The sequence below is a fragment of the Lepus europaeus genome, chromosome 8 (genome assembly GCF_033115175.1).
Source record: "Lepus europaeus isolate LE1 chromosome 8, mLepTim1.pri, whole genome shotgun sequence".
Taxonomy (NCBI): Eukaryota; Metazoa; Chordata; class Mammalia; order Lagomorpha; family Leporidae; genus Lepus; species Lepus europaeus.
This window is the reverse complement of record NC_084834.1, coordinates 1,638,601-1,659,527: the sequence shown is the minus strand read 5'-3', so window position 1 is coordinate 1,659,527 and position 20,927 is coordinate 1,638,601. Positions and strand designations below refer to the sequence as shown.

Here is a 20,927-nt window from a genome sequence, read left to right as displayed (position 1 = left end):
CACATCACATTTTATTCCATTAATATATAATTATTTATCGATTAAAAGTAAAATTCTAAAGAATTTTAGAATTAGTTTCACTATTCATTGCAAACCTAAATTTTTCTCACCACATCCAGAAAAGCAATTTACAATAAAAGTTTTTCCCATTTTAGCCAGGAGTGAAACAACAGATGTTGTAATGCTTGAATCTCTGAACTTTAAATAGTTTATCAAATATGAACACAAAAGTGAGTTAAATATTGCGATGGAAATACTGGAAACCCTTGTGGTGCCTCCAGCTGATTGTCAGCTCATCCTGAGTCTCCCCTGCTCACACCTATCCCCACATTCTTTCATCTCCCAGGATAAAGCTCATCCTCTGCAGCACAGAAATTCACATTGCAAATTGGGTCTTTGGACATCAGCACGCCAGTCCAAGTGTAGGGGAAGGTCACCAACTGCTTCTTTACGCCCAGTGTCTACAAGCCTTTGGCCATGTAATAACTCACATCCAATACCTTACCCTGAGCTAGAAAGTCATTCCCATGACCTCTAGCAGCAAGCAGGATTTGACCACTAGATCTCTTCTGTATTTAAAAATAAAAATTACCATGACAAAGCACGGGTGTCATTTCAAACCAAGATTCCCTACACTTTTGACCTGGCTGCGTTTGTAAGGGAAGACAGGGAAGAAAAACAACTTTCCTACAGAGAAAGCATTTTAGTTGCCTATTATTCAGAATTAGTGGTCATGACAGCTTTAAAAAAACGGGGTTCACAAATCTAGTGAAAGGCATTCCCTACTGTGAACTCTGAAAGGGACCAATGGGGAACAAGGGCAGGTTTGCTTCGTGCTGCTCCGAGGGGTCTTTTCCATAGACTACAACAGGAATGCCGCCTGCTGCTACCACTCAGCTTACTCATCCCTAGAAACCACACCTGCCTTATATGAGAGTACATCAAGTTACTGGAAAACTGAACTCAAAGATAAGTTATTTTGAAGCAAAAAGATACTGAAGTCCCTGCATATGAGGACCTCAAAATTTCATGGAAACATATATTATAAAAAAAAAACTCATAATTTTTGCATCAAAATAAACACCTTTTACTTTCATTTTCCATGAGCCTTTTGACATATTCTTGTGTGTTTCATGAGTGTTTTGAGGAATGAGTGAGATATGAGTTCTGAGCAGGGTGTTCAAAGTACAAAGTAATATTTGTTTTTCCCCTGTTGAGGCTGTTTTTTTTTTTTAATGTGTTTTTTTTTTTTAATTTGCTTTCAAAGTTGTAAGAGATATTGCTGAGGCTTGCTGGCATGTCCGAGTTTACTGACAGGATCTGGGGGAAAGAGAACATGTATGAAAGCAAAATAGTATAAAATAATTGATAGGGGCCAGTGCTGTGGCACAGCGGGTTAACACCCATATGGGCACCAGTTGGAAGCCTGGCTGCTCCACTTACGATCCAGCTCTCTGCTGTGGCCTGGGAAAGCAGTGGAAGATGGGCCACGTGGGAGACTCAGAAGAAGCTCTGGCTCCTGGCTTCGATCGGCACAGCTCCGGCCGTTGTGGCCAATTGGGGAGTGAACCAGCAGATGAAAGACTCTAGCTCTCTCTGTGTGTAACTCTGCCTTTCAAATAAATAAATAAATCTTTTTTTAAAAAATAAAATAATTGATAGCACTTAAGGAAATACAGTGAAGAAACTGATGAAATGAACAGAATCCAGACCATGAGCAACCTTGTCTACTTAAAGGTTTATTTATTTATTTAAAAGGCAGTTACAGAGAGAGAGGGAGAGATGGAGAGAGAGATCTTCTATCTACTGGTTCATTCCTCAAATGGCTACATTGGTTGGGCTGGGTCAGGCCAGAGCCCAAAGCCTGGAATTCCATCCAGGTCTCCCATGTGGGTAGGGGGCCCAAGAACTTGGGCCATCTTACACGTCTTCCCCAGACACATCAGCAAAGAGCTAGACTAGAAGTTGAGCAGCCAGGACTTGGACCAGCACTCATATGAGACACCAGCGTCATGGGTGGTGGCTTAACCCACTGCACCACAATGTTAGCCCGCCTTCTTCATTTCATAATATTTCTTTATCCTTACATCACAGGAGGACGCTAAGTGCTTCTCAACAGAAGAGACAAATGAGTACATATACACTTAAGAAAGATCTGGCCAGTGCTTTCTGGAGGACCAATTAAAGGCAGGTGAGTTCGGAGGTCAAGAGAGAAACTAGAAGCTTGTGGCCAGAGGGAGGAAATGCTGAAGCCCATCATGATGAGGGCAATGACAGTGGGAGGAGATACCAAAGGTGCTGAATAGGCAGAGCTTTGCATTTTGATGGCTGTGTCGCAGGCACAAACAGGAAATTAAGGACAATTCTCAGATTCGCTAACATGGAAAACCATATAGAGTTGATTTTGTGTCTTGTGATTGTATATTTTTCTTTTCGTAAGCCTCTGAGAATGGACTTGTTCCTGAGTTTTGTTTCTGTGGTCCATTCTGGTATTATCAAACCTAGATACATCGATTTGCCCATAGGCATCAGAATACCAGGATACTGAAGCCTAGGTCTTTTGCAAAGAACAGCTGAGTAAGGATTCATGAGTAATGCTCAAATCTGACTCTCACCCAGGAGTCAGGGAGAGGCGGGGAAGCTTCTGTGGATTAGGTAGGAGGGAGCTGGCATGCAGAAATGTTGCCAAGGCAAGTTCTGAGTAAGTGCTTGGAATCATGCCAGCAGGGTGCTGTTGTGTTTTTAATTTTTATTTACTGCACTTGAGAGATAGGATGGGTGAGGGGGAGGGTGGAAGAGAGATAACTCCCTTCCAGTGGTTGATTCCGCAGATACTGGCAACAGCCCTGGCTGGAATTCAGTCCAGGTCTCCCTTGTGGGTGGCAGGGACCTAGGCACTCGGTCATCACCTGCTGCCTTCCAGAGTACACATCAGCAGGAAGCTGGAACAAGAAGCAGGACCAGGACCAGAACCCACGCACTCTACTACAAGATGTGGGCATCCCACACAGCACCTCAACCACCACACAGACACCTGTCCCATAGTTACTGTGTTTTCAGTCATTGTACTAAGCAAGCATGAACTTTAAAAAATATATATGATTAAAGTCATTGTGAAAAAATATATATGGAAAATATATAAATATATATACAAAACAAGCATGAACTTTAAAAAATATATATGATTAAAAACCACTGTGGGGGCTAGTGCTGTGGCATAGCAGGTAAAGCTGTCGCCTGCAGTGCCGGCATCCCATATGGGTGCCAGTTCGAGTCAGCTGCTCCTCTTCCAGTCCAGCTCTCTGCTATGGTCTGGGAAAGCAGTAGAAGATGGCCCAAGTCCTTGGGTCCCTGCACCCGAGTGGGAAACCCGGAAGAAGCACCAGGCTACTGGCTTCTGATCAGCTCAACTCCAGCCATTGTGGCCATCTGGAGAGTGAACCAGTGGAGGATGGAAGACTGACTTTCTTTCTTTCTCTTTCTCTCTCTCTCCCTCCCTCCCTCCCTCCGCTCTAACTCTGCCTTCAAATAAATAAATAATATCTTAAAAAAAAAAAAGCATTGTGAAAGCCTAAGATTAGGGAGCTTGCAGGAAAGGAATGGGAAACAAAAGACGTACACAAAGCTCCATTGTGTACTTGTAACTTGTGTGAAGTTGTGAACCATTCCAAACACAACTGAAAAATAAAGGCATTTTATACTGAAATGATGTCTTGAATTTCTTCACAGTAATCCATTGGGATGGGGGAAGAAATATACAGTGCTAGATAAGATAGTTAATCATTGTTAGAACGGGATGCATGGAGAATGTATCAATATACAATCTTCCCTTCCTTTGTCTATAATTTTCCATTTATGAGCATATGATAAAAACTTACTTTTAAAACTAATTTTAAAGTAAATTAAATACATGCACAAGTTTCTAAAACACATCTCCAAGGAAATTTTGTTAAAAAAAATGTCATTCTGGGAACTAGGCAATAGTGACAATAGAGTTTTGTAGTCTGTCTGAATTCCTCTATAACAACAATCAGAGCAAAACCAAAGCCAGAGATTTCCAGTGCTACTCTGTGTTCCCCTCTGGAAGGCAGAGGGGGCGATTCTGAGAGTAGCTGCAGATTCTGGAGCAGCACCTTGCAGGTGTTATCGTACAGCTGTCTGCAATGGGCTTGCAGGGCCATCTGGGAATGCAGGATCTGACCAGGGGTTTGCACCTGCAAACTCTCGAAAGTATCATGTTGTTAAACACACATTTGTCCCTGCTTTCTGGCATACACTCCTAAAATCCTGGGCCTCTCTGAAGCAGTCGTATGCCTTTCTATATTAATGAGTTGCCCGCCTGGCTGGCAGCCCCTCATGTCTCCAGGACGGGGGCTGATTACTGGAAATACCAAAGCAGCTTGACAGGAAAGAGATGTTGAAGCCCACCCCACAATCTCTGGGGAGGAGAGGAGAGGAGTGAGTGAAGATTAAATTGGGAGGGGTTTGGAGAGCTCCAGATAACGTTTCAAACAAAATGAATTTTTTTTTAATATCTGCTTCTTTCTAATTTGAAAGACAAAAGGAAGGGAGGAAGAGGCATCTGTAGAAGACAGTAAAAGAAGGTTTAACAGCACATACAAGGGGTCTCATATCTGAAATATGGTAACACTTTCCTTAGAATTTGAAATTACTTATGGAATGGACTCTGCTTGTACAAAACAGTAGCCCGGAGTCTCCAATGCCAACACTTTTTTTCTTTAATTATTTTTATTTACTTGAAAAGCAAAGGAACAAAGACAGAGAGCACTAACCTGCTGGCTCACTTCTCCAACACCTACAACAGCTGGGGCTGAGCCAGGAGAAACCAGGAGCCTGGAACCCCATGCAGCTACCTGTCCCATGTGGGCAGCAGGGACCCAAGGGCTTCAGTCATCACCTGCTGCCTCCAAGGTGCACATTACAGGAAACTGGCATCAGGAGCAGAGCTGGGGCTCTGACCCAGGCACTCTGATACGCGATGCAAGCTTCCCAAGCAATATCTTAACCTCTGTGCCAAATGCGCACCCCACCAAGACTTATTCTAGTAAAGCTATAGTTTTCAAAAGAAGAAAAAAAATTCCTTTATGCCTCAATGCAAGAAGACCACAGTACTGCAGAGAAATGAGACAACTGACATCAGATTCTGAGTGAGCACTTCTGTACGCAAGAAAAAAAGGAGTACCATCTTTTAGATGCTCAAAAAAAAAAAAAAAAATGTGCTCAGGACTGTATATAACCACACTGAATCCCAAGTGCGAAAGCATTCCCGTAAATCTTGCCTAATGAATCTAACAGCCACCTCACTCCAGACAACCAAAATGACCAGAAAAGCAGTGTTGGAAGGATGGGAAATACAGCTACGGTTGTGAGCCTGACCCATTCATCCCAGAGAAATCTCTGTCATTTTGCACTAGACCAAAAACTCCTATGTCATTTTGAGCAAGGCATTGGTTTTCATGGCTCTGACACTAGAATTATAGATGGCGACAACTGAGCCGACATTCACCAGATTCTAGGGAAAAATCATTCCTGGGAGATTCGGGACACATTTCAAAGAACAAAAGCAACATTTAGGAACCTGTATTAATTCATTGTCTATTGTCTAATAAATTATGCCCAAACCCAGTAATTGAAAGTAACGAATAGTTTCTGTGGTCAGAAACCTGGGAGCAGCTTCACTGGGTGGTTGTAGCTCGGGTGTGTCACGATGCTGCAGACAACCTGTCACGCGGGGACGCGTCGTCTCAGGGACCGCGTGGAGGCAGCACATCTGTTTCTACACTCCCCCACACGGTTGTTGGCAGCCTCCAGTGTCCACCACGCAGCCGCTCCACAGATGGCCTGAGTGGCCTCGCAGCAGGGCAGCTGCGTCCTCCCAGAGCTGCGAAGCAAAAGAAAAGCAAGAATTCCAGACATGCATTGCAGCATTTTATAGCCTAATCTGGGAATACCGCTATTTTTGCCCTATTCTTTAAGATTTATTTATTTATTTTGAAAGTCAGAGTGAGACACACACACACAGAGAGAGAGAGAGAGGGACAGAGAGAGAGACAGAGAGTCTTTCATCCATTGGCTCACTCCCCAGACTGCCGTAAGGGCCAGGCTGGGCCAAGCCAGGAGCCAGGTGCTTCTCCTGGTCTCCCATGCGGGTGCAGGGCCCAAGGACTTGGGCCATCCTCCACTGCACTCCTGGGCCACAGCAGGGCGCTGGCTCGGAAGTGGAGCAGCGGGGAAACAAATCCAGCGCCCACGCGGACGCCAGGGTCACAGGCCTGGGCTTCACCCCTTGCGCAAAAGCGGTTCCCGTATTCTTACAACTACGAGAAAAAAGGAACTAAACTGTCCAAGAGTCCATACCTACACCTGCTTGTTTTTCCTCTTCTGACGTATTTATTTATCCGGAAGGCAGAGCACAGAGCTCCCATAGGTGGCTCGGCCAGGCGGAGCCCTGGTGCCCAGCGCTCTGGCCCTGTCTCCCGCAGGGGTGCGGGGGCCCAGTGTAGAGGGGAGCGCCCCGCAGGCCTGGCCCGGTCTCCCGCAGGGGTGCGGGGGCCCAGGGTGGGGGGGAGCGCCCCGCAGGCCTGGCCCGGTCTCCCGCAGGGGTGCCAGGGCCCAGGGTGGAGGGGAGCGCCCCGCAGGCCTGGCTCGGTCTCCAGCAGGGGTGCCAGGGCCCAGTGTGGAGGGGAGCGCCCCACAGGCCTGGCTCGGTCTCCAGCAGGGGTGCCAGGGCCCAGTGTGGAGGGGAGCGCCCCGCAGGCCTGGCCCGGTCTCCCGCAGGGGTGCGGGGCCCAGTGTGGAGGGGAGCACCTGCAGGCCTGGCCCGGTCTCCCGCAGGGGTGCGGGGGCCCAGGGTGGAGGGGAGCGCCCTGCAGGCCTGGCCAGGCCGGGTGGACACGTGACTCCCCAGAAGGCCAGAAGGCGGGAGCGCTGACAAGCATGCGCACACGCAGAGCCCCGTGGTGAGGGGGTGGCCTCAGGCTGCCCCGGCGGGCGCGGAGGCGGCAGGGGCTGTTCAGATGGCGCCTCCCAGCGCCCGGGAGAAGCGGCAGCATCCCGGAAGGCGGTAGTTTGATTGACAGGTGGGCGGGTGCAAGGGCGGGCGAGGGAGGGGCTTCCGGCGCAGCAGCGGAGCCAGCTGCCCGCCTGTCCCGTACCGGAAGTTCTTGAGCGTCTTGCCCCGCCTTCCCAGGCGCCTCAGCAGGCAGCTGGAGTAGAAGTGAGGTAGCCAGGGGCCTGCGGTGCTGCCGTCCCATGGGGCCGCTGGTTCGAGACCCGGCTGCTCCGCTTCCAATCCAGCTCTGTGCTGTGGCCCGGGAAAGCAGTGGAGGATGGCCAAGTGCTTGGGCCCTGCACCCCATGGGAGACCAGGAGGAAGCTCCTGGCTCCTGGCTTCGGATCGGCACAGCTCCAGCCGTTGTAGCCATTTGGGGAGTGTATCAGCGGACGGAAGACCTCTCTCTCTCTCTCTGTCTGCCTCTCCTTCTCTCTGTAACTCTGCCATTCAAATAAATAAATACATCTTTTAAAAAAATAGCCAGGACCTTAACCAGCACATAGGAGGGGTGATGGCACCACAGCAGGGGCCTGGCCCGCCCTGCCAGGACACCGCGTACCCGTACATTGTTTGTTTGCTTATTTTTGTACCTAAGAGGCAGAGGTTTTCATCTGCTGGTTCACTCCCCCAATACCCGCACTGGGGGGTACGCCAGCAGATAGCCTGTTGGGCTCGCTTGCAAATAAATATTTACAATGACAGAAAAAGCAACACAGGATGTGAATAAGCAGCTTCTTTTTGGTTTGTTTCGTGGGTAGCTTCCTTGTAATGTAGCTGAGTTTGTTTTTAAAGGAAACTTACTCCTGACTTCACAAGTTTCTGTTCTCAGAGAGATGGCTTACACCATTTTGTTTCTACTCCTGGGGGATGAGTATGATAAATAGAGGCTCATATGGATGTCAGATTGCTCTGAGCTAGCAAATATGCGTAGACATTAGCGATACACACTTTGATTAATTGCTTTATTGTGTTGAATGCATAGCAACAGAATTTACTACAAATCAGCAAATAATTGTTAACGTATACACTTTTGGAAAACATTTTATAATCTAGAAAGTCTGACAGAAGGCTCCGGTGCTGTGGCATCGCGTGGAAAGCTGCCACCTGCGGTGCCTGCATCGCAAATGGGCGCTGGTTCCTGTCTCAGCTGCTCCACTGCTGATCCAGCTCCTCGTCTATGGCCTGGGAAAAGCAGTGGAAGATGGCTCAAGTGCTGTGCCCCTGTGTGGTGGAATGAGAAGGCCATGCCAAGGTGGCCACTGGCAAGCCAGCGTCAGTTACTCAGGATGGGCTTTGAAACCCACCTGGCAACAGAGCCTGCCTGGCAACAGGCTGTGATTGGATGGCTCTGGAAACTGCCTGGCAACAGGCTGTGATTGGATGGATTTGAAACTGCCTGGCAACAGGCTGTGATTGGATGGCTTTGGAAACTGCTTGGCAACAGGCTGTGATTGGTTGGGGCATAGACCGCCCCTTGACCAGATTGGCTGGTCTTGGCTATATAAGCTGTTGTACCAACTGTAATAAACGAGTCTGCGGGCTGCTCGCCTCAAGCCTGCTTTCACCGGACTCCCGGGGTCTGTGTGTTGACTCTGCGCCTCTTGCCCCCACCACACTGCTCCTCTCAGAAGCGAATCCACTGCAACATAGTTGAGAAATCAACGGCAACACCCCTGCTACCCTCGAAGGAGACCTGGAAGAAGTTCCTGGCTCCTGGCGTCAGCCTGGCCCACTGCTGGCTGTTGCAACCATCTGGGTTTCTTTTAAAAATAAAAAACCTAACAACAGCTCTCATTCTCTGAGTACCTACGATGCACCACAACTGCATAAACTATTTAACAAGTGAAATCTCCTCTGCTCTCACTACATAAGCCACTGAGGTAGGTACTATCTTTTTTTTTTTTTTTAAGATTTATTTATTTATTTGAAAGGCAGAGTTACAGAGAGGCAGAAAGAGAGAGAGAGGTCTTCCATCCACTGGTTCACTCCCCAAATGACAGAGCTGGACAGTCCAAAGCCAGGAGCCAGGAGCTTCTTCTTGGTCTCCCACATGGGTGCAGGGGCCCAAGAACTTGGGCCATCTTCTACTGCTTTCCCAGGCCATAGCAGAGAGCTGGATTGGAAGTGGAGCAGCCATAGCACCAGCCCCGGTAGGTACTATCTTTTAATCCATATAAGAAATTGAGGTGCAGAAATTCAGGTCCATGTCTAGAGTCTTAGAAGTAAAAAATCAATACCAAGCAGTTCAATTGCAGGATTCAAACGTGTAGACTAACGAAGACTGTGAGAGAAAGCCTGGCATTTCACAGCTGCTTTTCCAGAGCCCGGCATCCTGCAGCCTTGGCTGTGGCCCAGGTGGAGCAGAATCCATCTGAAGGACTTGGGCTTCCATTGCCTGTGCTTGACAGAGGGGCTCACTGGAAGGCCAAGGCACAGGTGCACCTTGTCCAGGCAGCTGCTGGGAGAACAGAGCCCAGAGTCGGAGTTCTGAGTAGGCCGGGCCAGTTTTCATTCTATGGGTCCTCTGGGGAGTGATTTTTTTTTTTTTTTTTTGAGGTGGGGGAGGATCTTTGAAATCACCTGGGTCCCAGGCTGGCACGTGAGTGAACAACTCTAATTTAGCAGGGCCCGTGGTTTTAACTCCTTCCCACTCCTTATTTGGTTCTTTCCATTCAATTCATTCACATCTGCTCGTCGTTGTCTTCTACATTTTTGGTCTTCTGAAGTCTATAAACCAACAGAAGCAAGATCACATACGTTCTGTCACTGAATAGTAACCTGGGGACACAGTGCCAGAAATAGCTTGGCTGCACACTGCCCAGCTGCCGTAACAACATATCTGAAGTTAGATGCTCTATGGAGAAAGCACATTTATGCAGCACACGGCGCTGCAAGTGCAGAGTGAACCCGCTGTTCCTTCTGTGCGAGGGCCCCTTGGACTTCGTCACAGTGGGGCAGAGCCGCACAGAAGGAAATCAGAGGCAATCCGAAAGGGTAAATGTCTGGGAGGCTTCTCCGGTTCACAACCAGCTCTGACAAGAACTTGCTCTGCAAGAACGGTGCTAATTAATCCCTTCACAGGGCGGTGCCTCCATGACCCAGCTACCTGACCCGAGGGCCTCCTCTTTAAGACTGGGGCACCTCAGTGCTCTCACACTGAGGACCAAGCTTTCAGCACACACATCCAGCCACCTTCAAACCATAGCGGATGTAGTGCCTCGTCCTCAATGGCCTGCAGCCCAAATACGATACAAAACAATCATTCAAATGTGTTTTTGTAAAATGCAACTATATACTGTGTGGGCTTCCCAGTGCCCTCACAGGGTAGAACGTCCATTTCTCCTAACACGTGGAGATTTTCTTTGTGGATGCAGGAGGTATACTGGGGGCAACATGGAACTTCAGATCCCAAAGACAAGAATCTCTTTTGACTTGGTTTAAAAAAAAAAAAAATCAGTATCATGGGACCACCGCCTGCCATGCCAGCCCCGGGGCTGCCCCACTTCTGATCCAGCTCCCTGCTAATGTGCCTGGGCTTTCAGGCATGTGTTAAGTGCCCAGGTCTGGACGGCAGCAGCCGTTCCCTAGCTACCTACCTTCTCCATGCCTCACCCTTGCAACTTGCCTGGTGCTGCTGAAGCCAGTCATTCTCTCACACCACTGTCTCATCAGATTCTGGCATTCTCCTTTCTTTCCTTTTTTCTTTCCAGACGCATTTAATGATAGCCTAAAACGAGTAAGCACAAGCTGTGTAAAACTTCTTTGGTCTGTGTCATCTCATACTCTTCTAGTTATCCCAATGTTTAGGCTGTCCAAAGGTGATGCTCCAGCTAATCAAGCATCAATCATGGTCCCACAGCCAAGTCAATGCCATGGCCTCCTTGCTTTGGTTCATCAGGTATCCCAGCAACACTTCAAGGTATAGGTGAAGTCTCCATAAGAGACTTGGCTGATCTTTCCCCCTTCTGAATTTCTTTAGGCATACACAAAAGAACCATTTAAAAAAATTTTTTTTATTTGAAACACAGAGTGACCGAAAGGGAAGGAGATAGATCTTCCATCCACTGGTTCAATGGTCTCAATGGCTGGGGCTGGGCCAGGCTGTAACCAGTAGCCTGGAACTCCATCTTGGCCCCCAACATGGGTAGCAGGGGCCCAGGTTTTGGGTCATCTTCCACTGCTTTCCCAGGCACATTAGCAGGGAGCTGGATTGGAACTGGGGTAGCCAGAACGTGAACGGGTACTCTGATATGCGATGCCAGTGTAACCACCCCCAAACAGAGCTCTTAAACAGTCCTTCATTGCTTGCTCCTTTTGGTTAATCTTAAATCCTTTCTAGCCTTGTTCAGTCATTTATTTCACTTTTGAATATTCACTAGTATGAGCATAAATAAATGCATTTTGGCTGTCCAGTTGACCTGTGTGATTTGGGCTGTTTAGATTGCTTGGTAGATTACTCACATACTCAAAATGTTTACAAGACCCCAGGCACTGCTTCTAGGTGCTGGGCACAGAGTGGTTAATGAGAGGACACACAAAAGCCAGGAATGGCTCTCCCTCCTCGTCCCACTCAGAATATGAACAGTCCTAGAGCAAAGCTCCAGGGAGTGGTTCTGATGCTTCTATTCTGGTACGATCACAGCAGGTCACTTGGTGGCTCTCTCAGAGATAGGTGTCTGCTGAGCTAAGTTTTCAACACTACTTCTGCCTTTGACTACTCGAGTCCTTGACCCTAGTAACCCTTTCTCCTCCAGGATTTCCGCACATGCATCATTTCTCATGAACTTGGCACACTCACTTCTCTGGGACAGCTTCTTTTGCCTTTGCGAAGAACGTTCCCAAAGAAAATGTGGCACGTTCCTTGGTCGTTACTTTACCTGCTGGTCACAGTGCTCACCGCAGCATACTCCTACAAACTGCTGGCAGGCCTAGGCTGATATTTCCTGGGCTAGGTGTCTCCTTTGATCCAGCTGTGATGGAGGCGATGGGGTCACTCAGTACACACTCACCTGAAACAAGGAAGTTTAACTTGAAGCTTCATCAAGAAAGTGCTTATACCATAGCAAGTGAGCAATGTGAGTGAAATTAGCTCACTAAAATAGATGCAGAGCATTGTACATACTTTCATCTTTTCAAAAGACATTTGAAAGGCAGAATGACACACACACAGAGAGAGAGAGAGAGAGAGAGAAAGAGAGAGAAGAGAGACAGTTCTTCCATCTAATGGTTCATTCCCCAAATGACTGCAACAGCCAGATCTGGACCAGACCAAAGCCAGAAGCCAGGAATTCCATGCAGGTCCCCTGTGTAGGTTACATAGTTCAAGGACTTGGTTCATCTTTTGCTACCTTCCCAGGTGCTTTAGCAGGGAGCTAAATCAGAATGAGAGCAGCTGGGACTTGAACCAGCACTCCAATATGGGATGCCAGCATGGCCAGAGGCAGCTTAACCTGCTGCTGCACCACGCCCGCCCCCTCCCCCCCTTTCATCTTAATACCAAATGTAACATGGACCAGATCCTAAATTCTCTAGTCCTATTGGAAAGCAAGGTCCAATCTATACACATTAGGGAGAACATCAAATATTCTGAGATCATTACTTCATGGGTTCTCATCTGCCCATTCAACATTTGTCAACTGCTGTATTGGGTCAGATAGCTAATATCATTAAAAGTTCTTTACCAGCTCCTGGTTGAGTGGAGGAATACCCTAGCCTGAATTTATTTCACATTTCCCCCTCTTGTATAAAGTTGGTCATTTGACTCTATATTTACTGCAGATACTTCAGGCTTAGACATATTTCCCATAGTGAAAATTGTTTTAATCTTGATAGCCCATAAAATAAGAACTTTCCTAAGATTTTTTAACCTTGCATGCAATGTTTTGATCACCTCTATAAATTTTTCTATTATGTAGACATGCAATGTTTTGATCACCTCTATAAATTTTTCTACTATGTAGACATGGAAATGAAAAAATTAACTGAGCAATACATAGACTCTCACATACAGTGATTTTATTGTGCTTGCTTTGTACTTGGCTAAAATGTGAATGTTTAAAAAAGTACAATTCACAAAAGTTCCATTCCACGTTTTTGTCAATTTCAACTAGGTAAGTTTTCATTTTAAAAAATTAAATTTTTATTGACTCATTTATTGACTTTAAGGTCTTAATAAGACTTGTATTGACCTTGCCGGCAGTCTACCTTACAACTCTATTACATCAATGCCCATTTCAACAGCCTCTGCTGGTTGATATTCTTAGTGAATCTCCAAAATGTCATTTGCCTCTCCAAACAACAGTTGGACTCCTCAGCTGCTAGATTGCCTTTCATCTCTAAGCCGGCTCTTTTAAAAGGAGAATCAAGGCATCAGAGAGCTGCGTGTTTTTCTCTGGCACACATGTAAATGTAATCGCATGGCCGACACACATGCTCACTCAGAGGCTTGAATCACACATGTTGAGATGATGTCAGTTAACTGGAGATAAAACACATTAAAGCAATGAGCACAAAACCTACAATTCTCAATAGCAGGGCAATGTTGACTGAAACAGAACAAACATGGAAAACTTGAGCATAGGTAGCAAAACACAGCCTCAGGTCTGCCTGGGCTCTTTGCTGAGAGAGGAGAGCACCAGATACCCACCAGGATCTCCTGTGGTATGCTTCAAACTGGAGGAAGTCCTATTATGAACAAAGATTAAGCAATGTCACCACTGTTGGTTACAACTGGCAATGCCAGTTTCTTAAACCTTTGAAGCAGACACAAATCTTTTGCAACAGAGAAGTAGCAAAGACATACAAGTGTAATAAAACACAATTAATAAAACACATTATGGCTGATTTTTCATTTTCTTCTATTTTTAGCACAATACAAAAAATGATGATCAGGAGGTTATTCTCTAAAACACCAGATTCTTAATATTTTTCAACAGAAAATTTTTGAGTGACACAATGGTTTTTTTTTAAAGATTTATTTATTTATTTGAAAGTCAGAATTACACAAAGAGAAGGAGAAGCAGAGAGAGAGAGAGAGAGAGAGAGAGAGAGAGAGAGAGGTGGTTTACTCCCCAACTGGCTGCAAAGGCCAGAGCTGCGCCGATCTGAAGCCAGGAGCCAGCAGCTTCCTCTAGGTCTCCCATGCAGGTGCAGGTGCCCAAGGACTTGGGCCATCTTCCACGCTTTCTCAGGTCATAGCAGAGAGCTGGACTGGAAGTTGAGCAACCGGGTTTTGAATTGGTGCCCACATGGGAAGCTGGCACTGCAAGTAGCAGTTTTACCTGCTACGCCACAGCGCTGGCCCCACAATGGGTTTTATAATGGAAAGATAGTCAAGGTGACCACTTAAAAACACATGCATAGGAGTACAATCATTTTAAGAAGGTACTGGGATGGCACCAATGTGGAAGATTTCACACACTGTTTTGGACGGCTAGATGTTTAACATTGTTATTCAGCAAAACCGCTGGTGCAAATTCCCCAGATTTTCAAGTTTGGCTGGTGGCTGTACAGTCAAGAGGACGGACTCTGGACTCGGCTTTCGATGCCCTCTCATTTTCTCATGTTTTGTTCAGGGGCTTTCACTCCAAAGAGTTCCCAGTGAGGGAGCAATACTACTCTCCTTTATGCCTGCTTGACACTAAGGAATGAGACCTTAATTTCAAAACATACTAAAATAGGCTATTGCTTAACAGACTGTTACCTTCTAAACAGAAGCGCCCTGTGAAAGCCTGAAATATTATTCAGATTTTCTAACAGTCTTAAGAACTAGTCAGAAGTTCAGGGTCACCCAGGGATCAGGACCTTGAAGGTCAGTGTAGGAGTCTCAGTATGTATGCTGGGAATCAGAAGTTTAAATCCCATAGAGCTTTTCACAGGAAAAAGGCTGAGATCAGACAGATTTCATCAAACACATTTTGATGTCATCTTCATTTTTCAAAAGAGATTTTTCTATTTGAAAGGCAAAGTTACAGAGAGGGAGGAAAAAAAAAAAATTGGGGGATGAGGGGGAGAGAGAGAGAGCGAGCTTCCATCTGCTGGTTCACTCCCAAAATGGCCATAGCAACTACAGCTGGGCCAGGCCAAAGCCAGGAGCCTGGAACTCCACCTGAGTCTCCCACGTGAGTGCAGAGGCCCAATCACTTGGGCCATCTTTTGTGGCTTTCCCAGGTGCATTAGCAGGGAGCTGGATCAGAAGTGCAGCAGCTGGGACTCGAGCCATCACTCAAGTGGGACGCCAGCATCGCAGCTGGCGTCCTAACCCACTGCTCCACAACACTGGCCCCATCACCTTCATTTTCTCCTGAGCCTTGAGAAACACTCTGAATTCTGAACATGGTTTGGTTGGTGCTAGTATTAATGATACTAATTTCTGAGTCAACAGAAGGCTATCAAACAGTTCCTACCAAGCAAGAGCCACGCCTCCTGATGTGAGACCAAAGACCTCTCTCTGTCACACGCACCTCAATCGCTAACAGCATGCATGGTTTTGTTAAGAATATAGGCAACACATTATGTTATATCTATTTATTTTCCAGCTTATACAAACTGGATGTAGAAGCATAAACATAGTACATTTCTACCATCTTCAACAAAAATATAACCAATATGTACAATTATTGTATTAAAAATACAAAAGGGATACAGACTCCACCAATGTCTTTCTAAAAGACATACAGGTACAAGTAGTATCAAAAGTATGAGGAAATCACCAGTTAATTGTACATTCTGCACTTGACATCACAGAGCGAACTGAGATTAGCAGTCCTATGTTCTACGATTACTTAATGTTTAGATAACATTTGTGCAACTTGTGGTAGAGCTAGATTTTTGTCTTTCTATATGCACATGAGGTCCATAGCCTATATAATAAAACTGGCAAAGAATGCATATTACATGTAAAATTACAAATGCATAATTGACAATGTAATATATAAGCAAGTAGACAAATGCCATGATACAGGAGAGAAATATTAAATAAAGCACTGACATTGTTTGATACAGTGAAAAAACACTGCAATTCGACTTTTAAAATTTGAAGCTATTTACGTTTACCTACTGATCAATATGATCAGCTGAATTTAATGGAAAAAAAATCCAAGACCAGCAGTTCCTCACATTTGAGTACTACTCGGATTGGCAGCCTTCACTTTTCCGGAGTCTGTGCAAAAACAACACAAAAATAGAGTGGAGGGGTCATTTTCAGTCCTTATAGGGTTAATAGCAGCTGTGAGCAGATGGTTGCTACACGTAGACCTCTACACGCACTGTCCGTAAAGCCACTTCATGGTTAGTCTTTGATGACTAACCTGCCTTGCAAAGGCTGGCAAGTCTAACCAGGTTTCTGATCTTTTATACCACGTTTAAAGGCTTGTTTATTCCCTAATGCCAATTCAGTAAAGGGAAGCTGTCTTGAAAGAGCAGTATTAACAGCTGGCATTAGCTCCAACACCCCAAGCTGCTTTCACTGCAATGCTATCCAGTTATAACTGTTTCTCTTAAAAAAAAAAAAAAAAAAAAAAACCTAAAATTCTCAATTAATAAAAGTCTAAGAAACATAACTTAAATGTTGGGGTTTGCCATCTGTCTCAGTGGAGCAGGACGCACCCTCAAATGACACTGTCCTGCCTCCGTAAGGCTCAAGAGGACGCAGGAGTCCCACTTCTCTCCCCTGGCCGTGTGCAAACAGTTCTACAGAAGACCCCCACCAACTGGGGAAGGGGTGGCGGCGGAGGCGTCTCGGCATCGAAGGAATTGGCCAATGTTTTAAACTTCCGGATAGGGCACTTCGCAGGTGAGGCCACAAGGATGTGGGAAGAGAGGGCTGTGAGCCCAGCCGTCCCCTTGTCTTGGTGTGGCCACACCGTGTCCGGCATATTTGGTTTTGCAGAAACCAAGGCTGGCAACCCTACTTAAGGATCAAAATAATACTGTAATCAATAAATGGATATAATAACATTTACTCTCTGAACACAATCTTTAAACTCATTAAAAATAAAAATTAAAAAAAAAAAAAAAAAGGACATTGTAAACAAGTGGACAAGCACTGTACTCAAAGGATTTCTTGTTTCTCTTTGTCTTCCTCGGTGGGTTCAAGGCCCCAAGTAGTTCAATGGCTAGCTTTTCTCATTATCCCAATGAGACCAAGTGCTGGGACTGGATTGAAATCGATAAGGAAGATTTAAAAAAAACACCAAATCCTTCCAGGCATTGAGAAGTGCAGCCAGAGTGAATCATCTTGTCATGATGATCTTGGAATTTGGAATGACACTGTGTGACGTGGCAGGCAGCAGCAGTGGGCGCTCAGAGACTGCTGCACTGTGCATTTCAAGCAACAAAGTCTGAAAAGTGCCAGGGCAATTTCTTCACAGTATTTCACATGCAAAGGGGACAGGAAGAAGGGGAGAAGCCCCATGCTGCGTTTAAGGCAGGGAAGGAGGCAAACTGGTCCACCATCCTCGGGATGCGAGTTCCAAGGCTGCGACGGGAGGGACGTCTCCGTGCTCTCCTTGTGGGTGGCTCACGGGAGGGACGTCTCTGTGCTCTCCTTGTGGGTGGCTCACTCTGGATCCAGGGAAGCCTGTGCCTCAAACAGCAGAGACCTGCTCATCTTCTGCAAACACGGCAAGGAAGAGGAAAACAAGAACTGGTGAGCAAGCAAGTACGTTCTTGCACTGCGGAGAATACATCCACTGAGACGCTAAGTGAAAAGGTCACAGCTAAGCTTCCCAGTATAACTCACGGTAAAATCCTCGTCTTGTTTTGGGGGCAATGACCAATGAATTTAAAAAGTTTAAAACTGTACTTGTGACGCGTATCTTTAAACATATACGCAACACAAGAGGTATTGACATTTTTCTATTTATTGGTCAGAAAGTTATTAGTGACAAACTCATTGGAAAAAGTTATAAAATGCATATGCCACTTTTTAAATAATATAGTCACACACAGATATTACACAGTCTAGAAGGATATATAAAAATGTTAACGGTGGTTGTCTGCAAGTGGTAGATTTAAGTAATTTTTATGTAGTCAGTATAAGTAATTATTATGTCTTGCTTTTTTCTACAATGGTTGTGTCCTAAAATCTAAACCCACAGAGGATGGTGTGGGGGGGTCATGATGCCCCTCCTCATCCTAACCCACTATGTCAAGGTGGATTTGTAAAAAGAAGGCTAAACAGTTTGACCCCTCTGAAATCTCTGGCCTTTCTTAAGCCATTTAGAAAAGAAAACGAGAACGACCAACATGACATCAGTCAAAAGCTTTAACCCTGGCCCAGAACCCAGTCTCCCATGCTGTGTGGGCAGCGATCAGCCGACCCGTGCTAAGAAAGCAGCGATGCCTCGGGGACCCATGGGCAGCCCCGGTGGCTGTGTGGAACCCAGGGCTTCAAGGACACAGTACCTACCGTCCTCCTCGGTGGAAAACCCTGGGGACTGGTAGGGGGCAAGGCGCGGGTCCGACTCGTTGGGCTTGTGCCACTGAGGTTTGCTTCCAGGCCTGCTGCCCGCTGCGTGCCCAGGCGGCTGCTGTACCGGGGAAGGCCCAGCCGCCTCCGAGGATCGGGCCACCATCCGGGATCTCTGAAGGGCCACGTTGTAGTCCGGGGGTTTCCTGGCTGGGTGGGGATGTCCTTCTGGGAAGTCCGTGATGGGGATTCCGATGTAGCCCGGAGGGGTGGGCGGGGGCTCTCGATACCTGCCCTCCTTTCGCGCTACAGTAGAGACAACGCACCAGCCATTAGCCACTCTGCAGAAGAGCATCTCACGCTGCAAATACTTCCTGAAGTATTTTTTAAATTTCTGAGGCAGAATACGCAGCGCAGCAGCCAATGTGCTTTTTTCTGATAAGGGACAGTGGCCCAGGCCGGGGCAGGGATGTTGGTGAGACAATTAATTAGACAACGGCGATCTCTGTGTGATAAAACTGGCAAGCGAAGCTATTAAGCAATGTAAGTATCTCCCCTTTTGGAAATTTCATTTTTATTTATTTGAAAGGCAGAGCGGAGAGAAGAAGAGAAACTGAGAAAGAAGAGAGAGCAGGAGAGAAACAGCGATATCTTTATCCTCTGGGGCTGGGTCAGGCTGAAGCCAGGAGCTGGGAATCTATCCAGGTCTCCCATGCTGTGGCTGGGGCCCAAGCACCACACAGCTATCATGTGCTGCCTCTCAGAGTGTGCTGGACCGGAAGCAGAGGCAGGATCTGATCCCAGGCACTCGCATACGGGATGCGGGCATCCACAGGAGTGGCTTAACTCAATGAGCCAAATACCCATCCCCAGGGGTTACTCCAAACCCTGTCTATAACTACAGGATAGTACTAAGGTTAACACTTAACCTTTGGATTTATTGGAAAGATTAATGCAGAGCAATAACATAACAAGTACCTAACACCATGCCTGGAACACGCAAGCACTTAACGTTCCCTTTCCTTGGCCCTACCTGCCATCGTCATGGGGCTCTTGCCCCTGTCAGTTAAAGAATCAACTCCACATGACTTTCAGATCTTTGGACTTCACCTTGAAAACTAGTACATTAAAATAAATTTGGAAAAGCAGTCGCCAAAAAGGGTAGCAACTTAAAAACCTTAATACTACACAGTATTAATATTTCTGAAAATCCTTTCATTTTGTATAATGTAAATATACATTTTTAAATATCTGTTTTCATTTTTATTCAAGATCTCCCATCTACTGGTTTACTCCCAAAATGCCCACAATAGCCAGGGCTGGGGCTGCGGCTGGAGCCAGGAGCCAGGAACTCAACCCAGGTTTCTCCTGTGGGTGGCAGCGAGCCAACGACCTGAGCCATTATCTGCTGCTTCCCAACATGTGCACTGGCAGAAAGGTTAGGAGCCGGAGCCAGGGATCAAACCCAGGCCTCCCACTGCTGGGCCAAGTGTCTGGCCCTTTGTAAAAACTCTTTAGTACTAGTGTACATGATCTAGGACATGAAATCTGGAAGAGCTAGCAAAAATCAGATTTTAGTTTCTTTAACTTTCTAGATTTAACTGTTAGGAGCTATGCATTGTTATTCATTTCTCGGCAATAGAAATTCTGATGATTAGTTAAAAGAAAGCACAAGAAAAAGTTGAGCTTAAAAATATGCATCACCCAGGGCTGGCACCGTGGTGCAGTCGGTTAATCCTCTGCCTGTGGCACCAGCATCCCATATGGGCGCCAGTTCTAGTCCTGGCTGCGCCTCTTCCAATCCAGCTTTATTCTATGGCCTGGGGTAGCAGCTGAAGTTGATCCAAGTGCTTGGGGCCCTGCATCTGTGTGGGAGACCCGGAAGAAGCTCCTGTCTCCTGGTTTTGGATCAGCCCAGCTCGAGCTGTTATGGCCATGTGGGGAGTGAACCAGCAGATGGAAGACCTTTCTCTCTCTCTCTCTCTCTCTCTCTCTCTCTCTCTCTCTGTCTCTACCTCTCAAAAAAAATAAATAAAATCTTAAGAAAAAAATGCATAACTGTGATCTCCTTTTTCCTCTTAAGAGGATATTAAGCTTGACACCCTCTCAAGACTACTTACGACTACAATTTCTCTATTAATAAATAGTGACATTTGCAATAGTTAAGACTCCAGTTTTGTTTTGTTTTTTAAATTTGAACATCAAAGTTATAGAGAGACAGAGACAGATAGACAAAGATCTTCCATCAGTTGGCTCACTCCCCAAATGGCTGCAGTGGCCAGGGGTGGTCCATGCCAAAGCCAGGAGCCAGGAGCTTCTTCCTGGCCTCCCAGGTGGCTGGCAGGGGCCCAAGCACTTAAGCCAACTTTCATTATTTTTCTAAAGCCATTATCAGGGAGCTGGATTGGAAGTGGAGCAGCTGGGACACAAAGTGACGCCCAT

At 46.3% G+C, this 20,927-nt stretch overlaps 1 protein-coding gene across 4 annotated transcripts in view; it reads right to left on the bottom strand.

The window, feature by feature from the left end:
- Positions 1-15,588: 15,588 nt before the first annotated feature.
- RAPGEF2 (Rap guanine nucleotide exchange factor 2) overlaps positions 15,589-20,927 on the bottom strand; it is a 259,943-nt gene continuing 254,604 nt past the window's right edge. For 3 of the 4 annotated variants that reach the window (XM_062199353.1, XM_062199355.1, XM_062199356.1), the window contains 2 exons: positions 18,486-18,791; positions 15,589-17,687 (listed from right to left, as the gene is read on the bottom strand). In XM_062199353.1, the coding sequence (XP_062055337.1) occupies positions 17,662-17,687; positions 18,486-18,791 (332 nt within the window). In that variant the 3' untranslated portion in view covers positions 15,589-17,661. The remainder of the gene's footprint in view (positions 17,688-18,485; positions 18,792-20,927) is intronic. The other variant, XM_062199354.1, reaches the window with a different exon arrangement.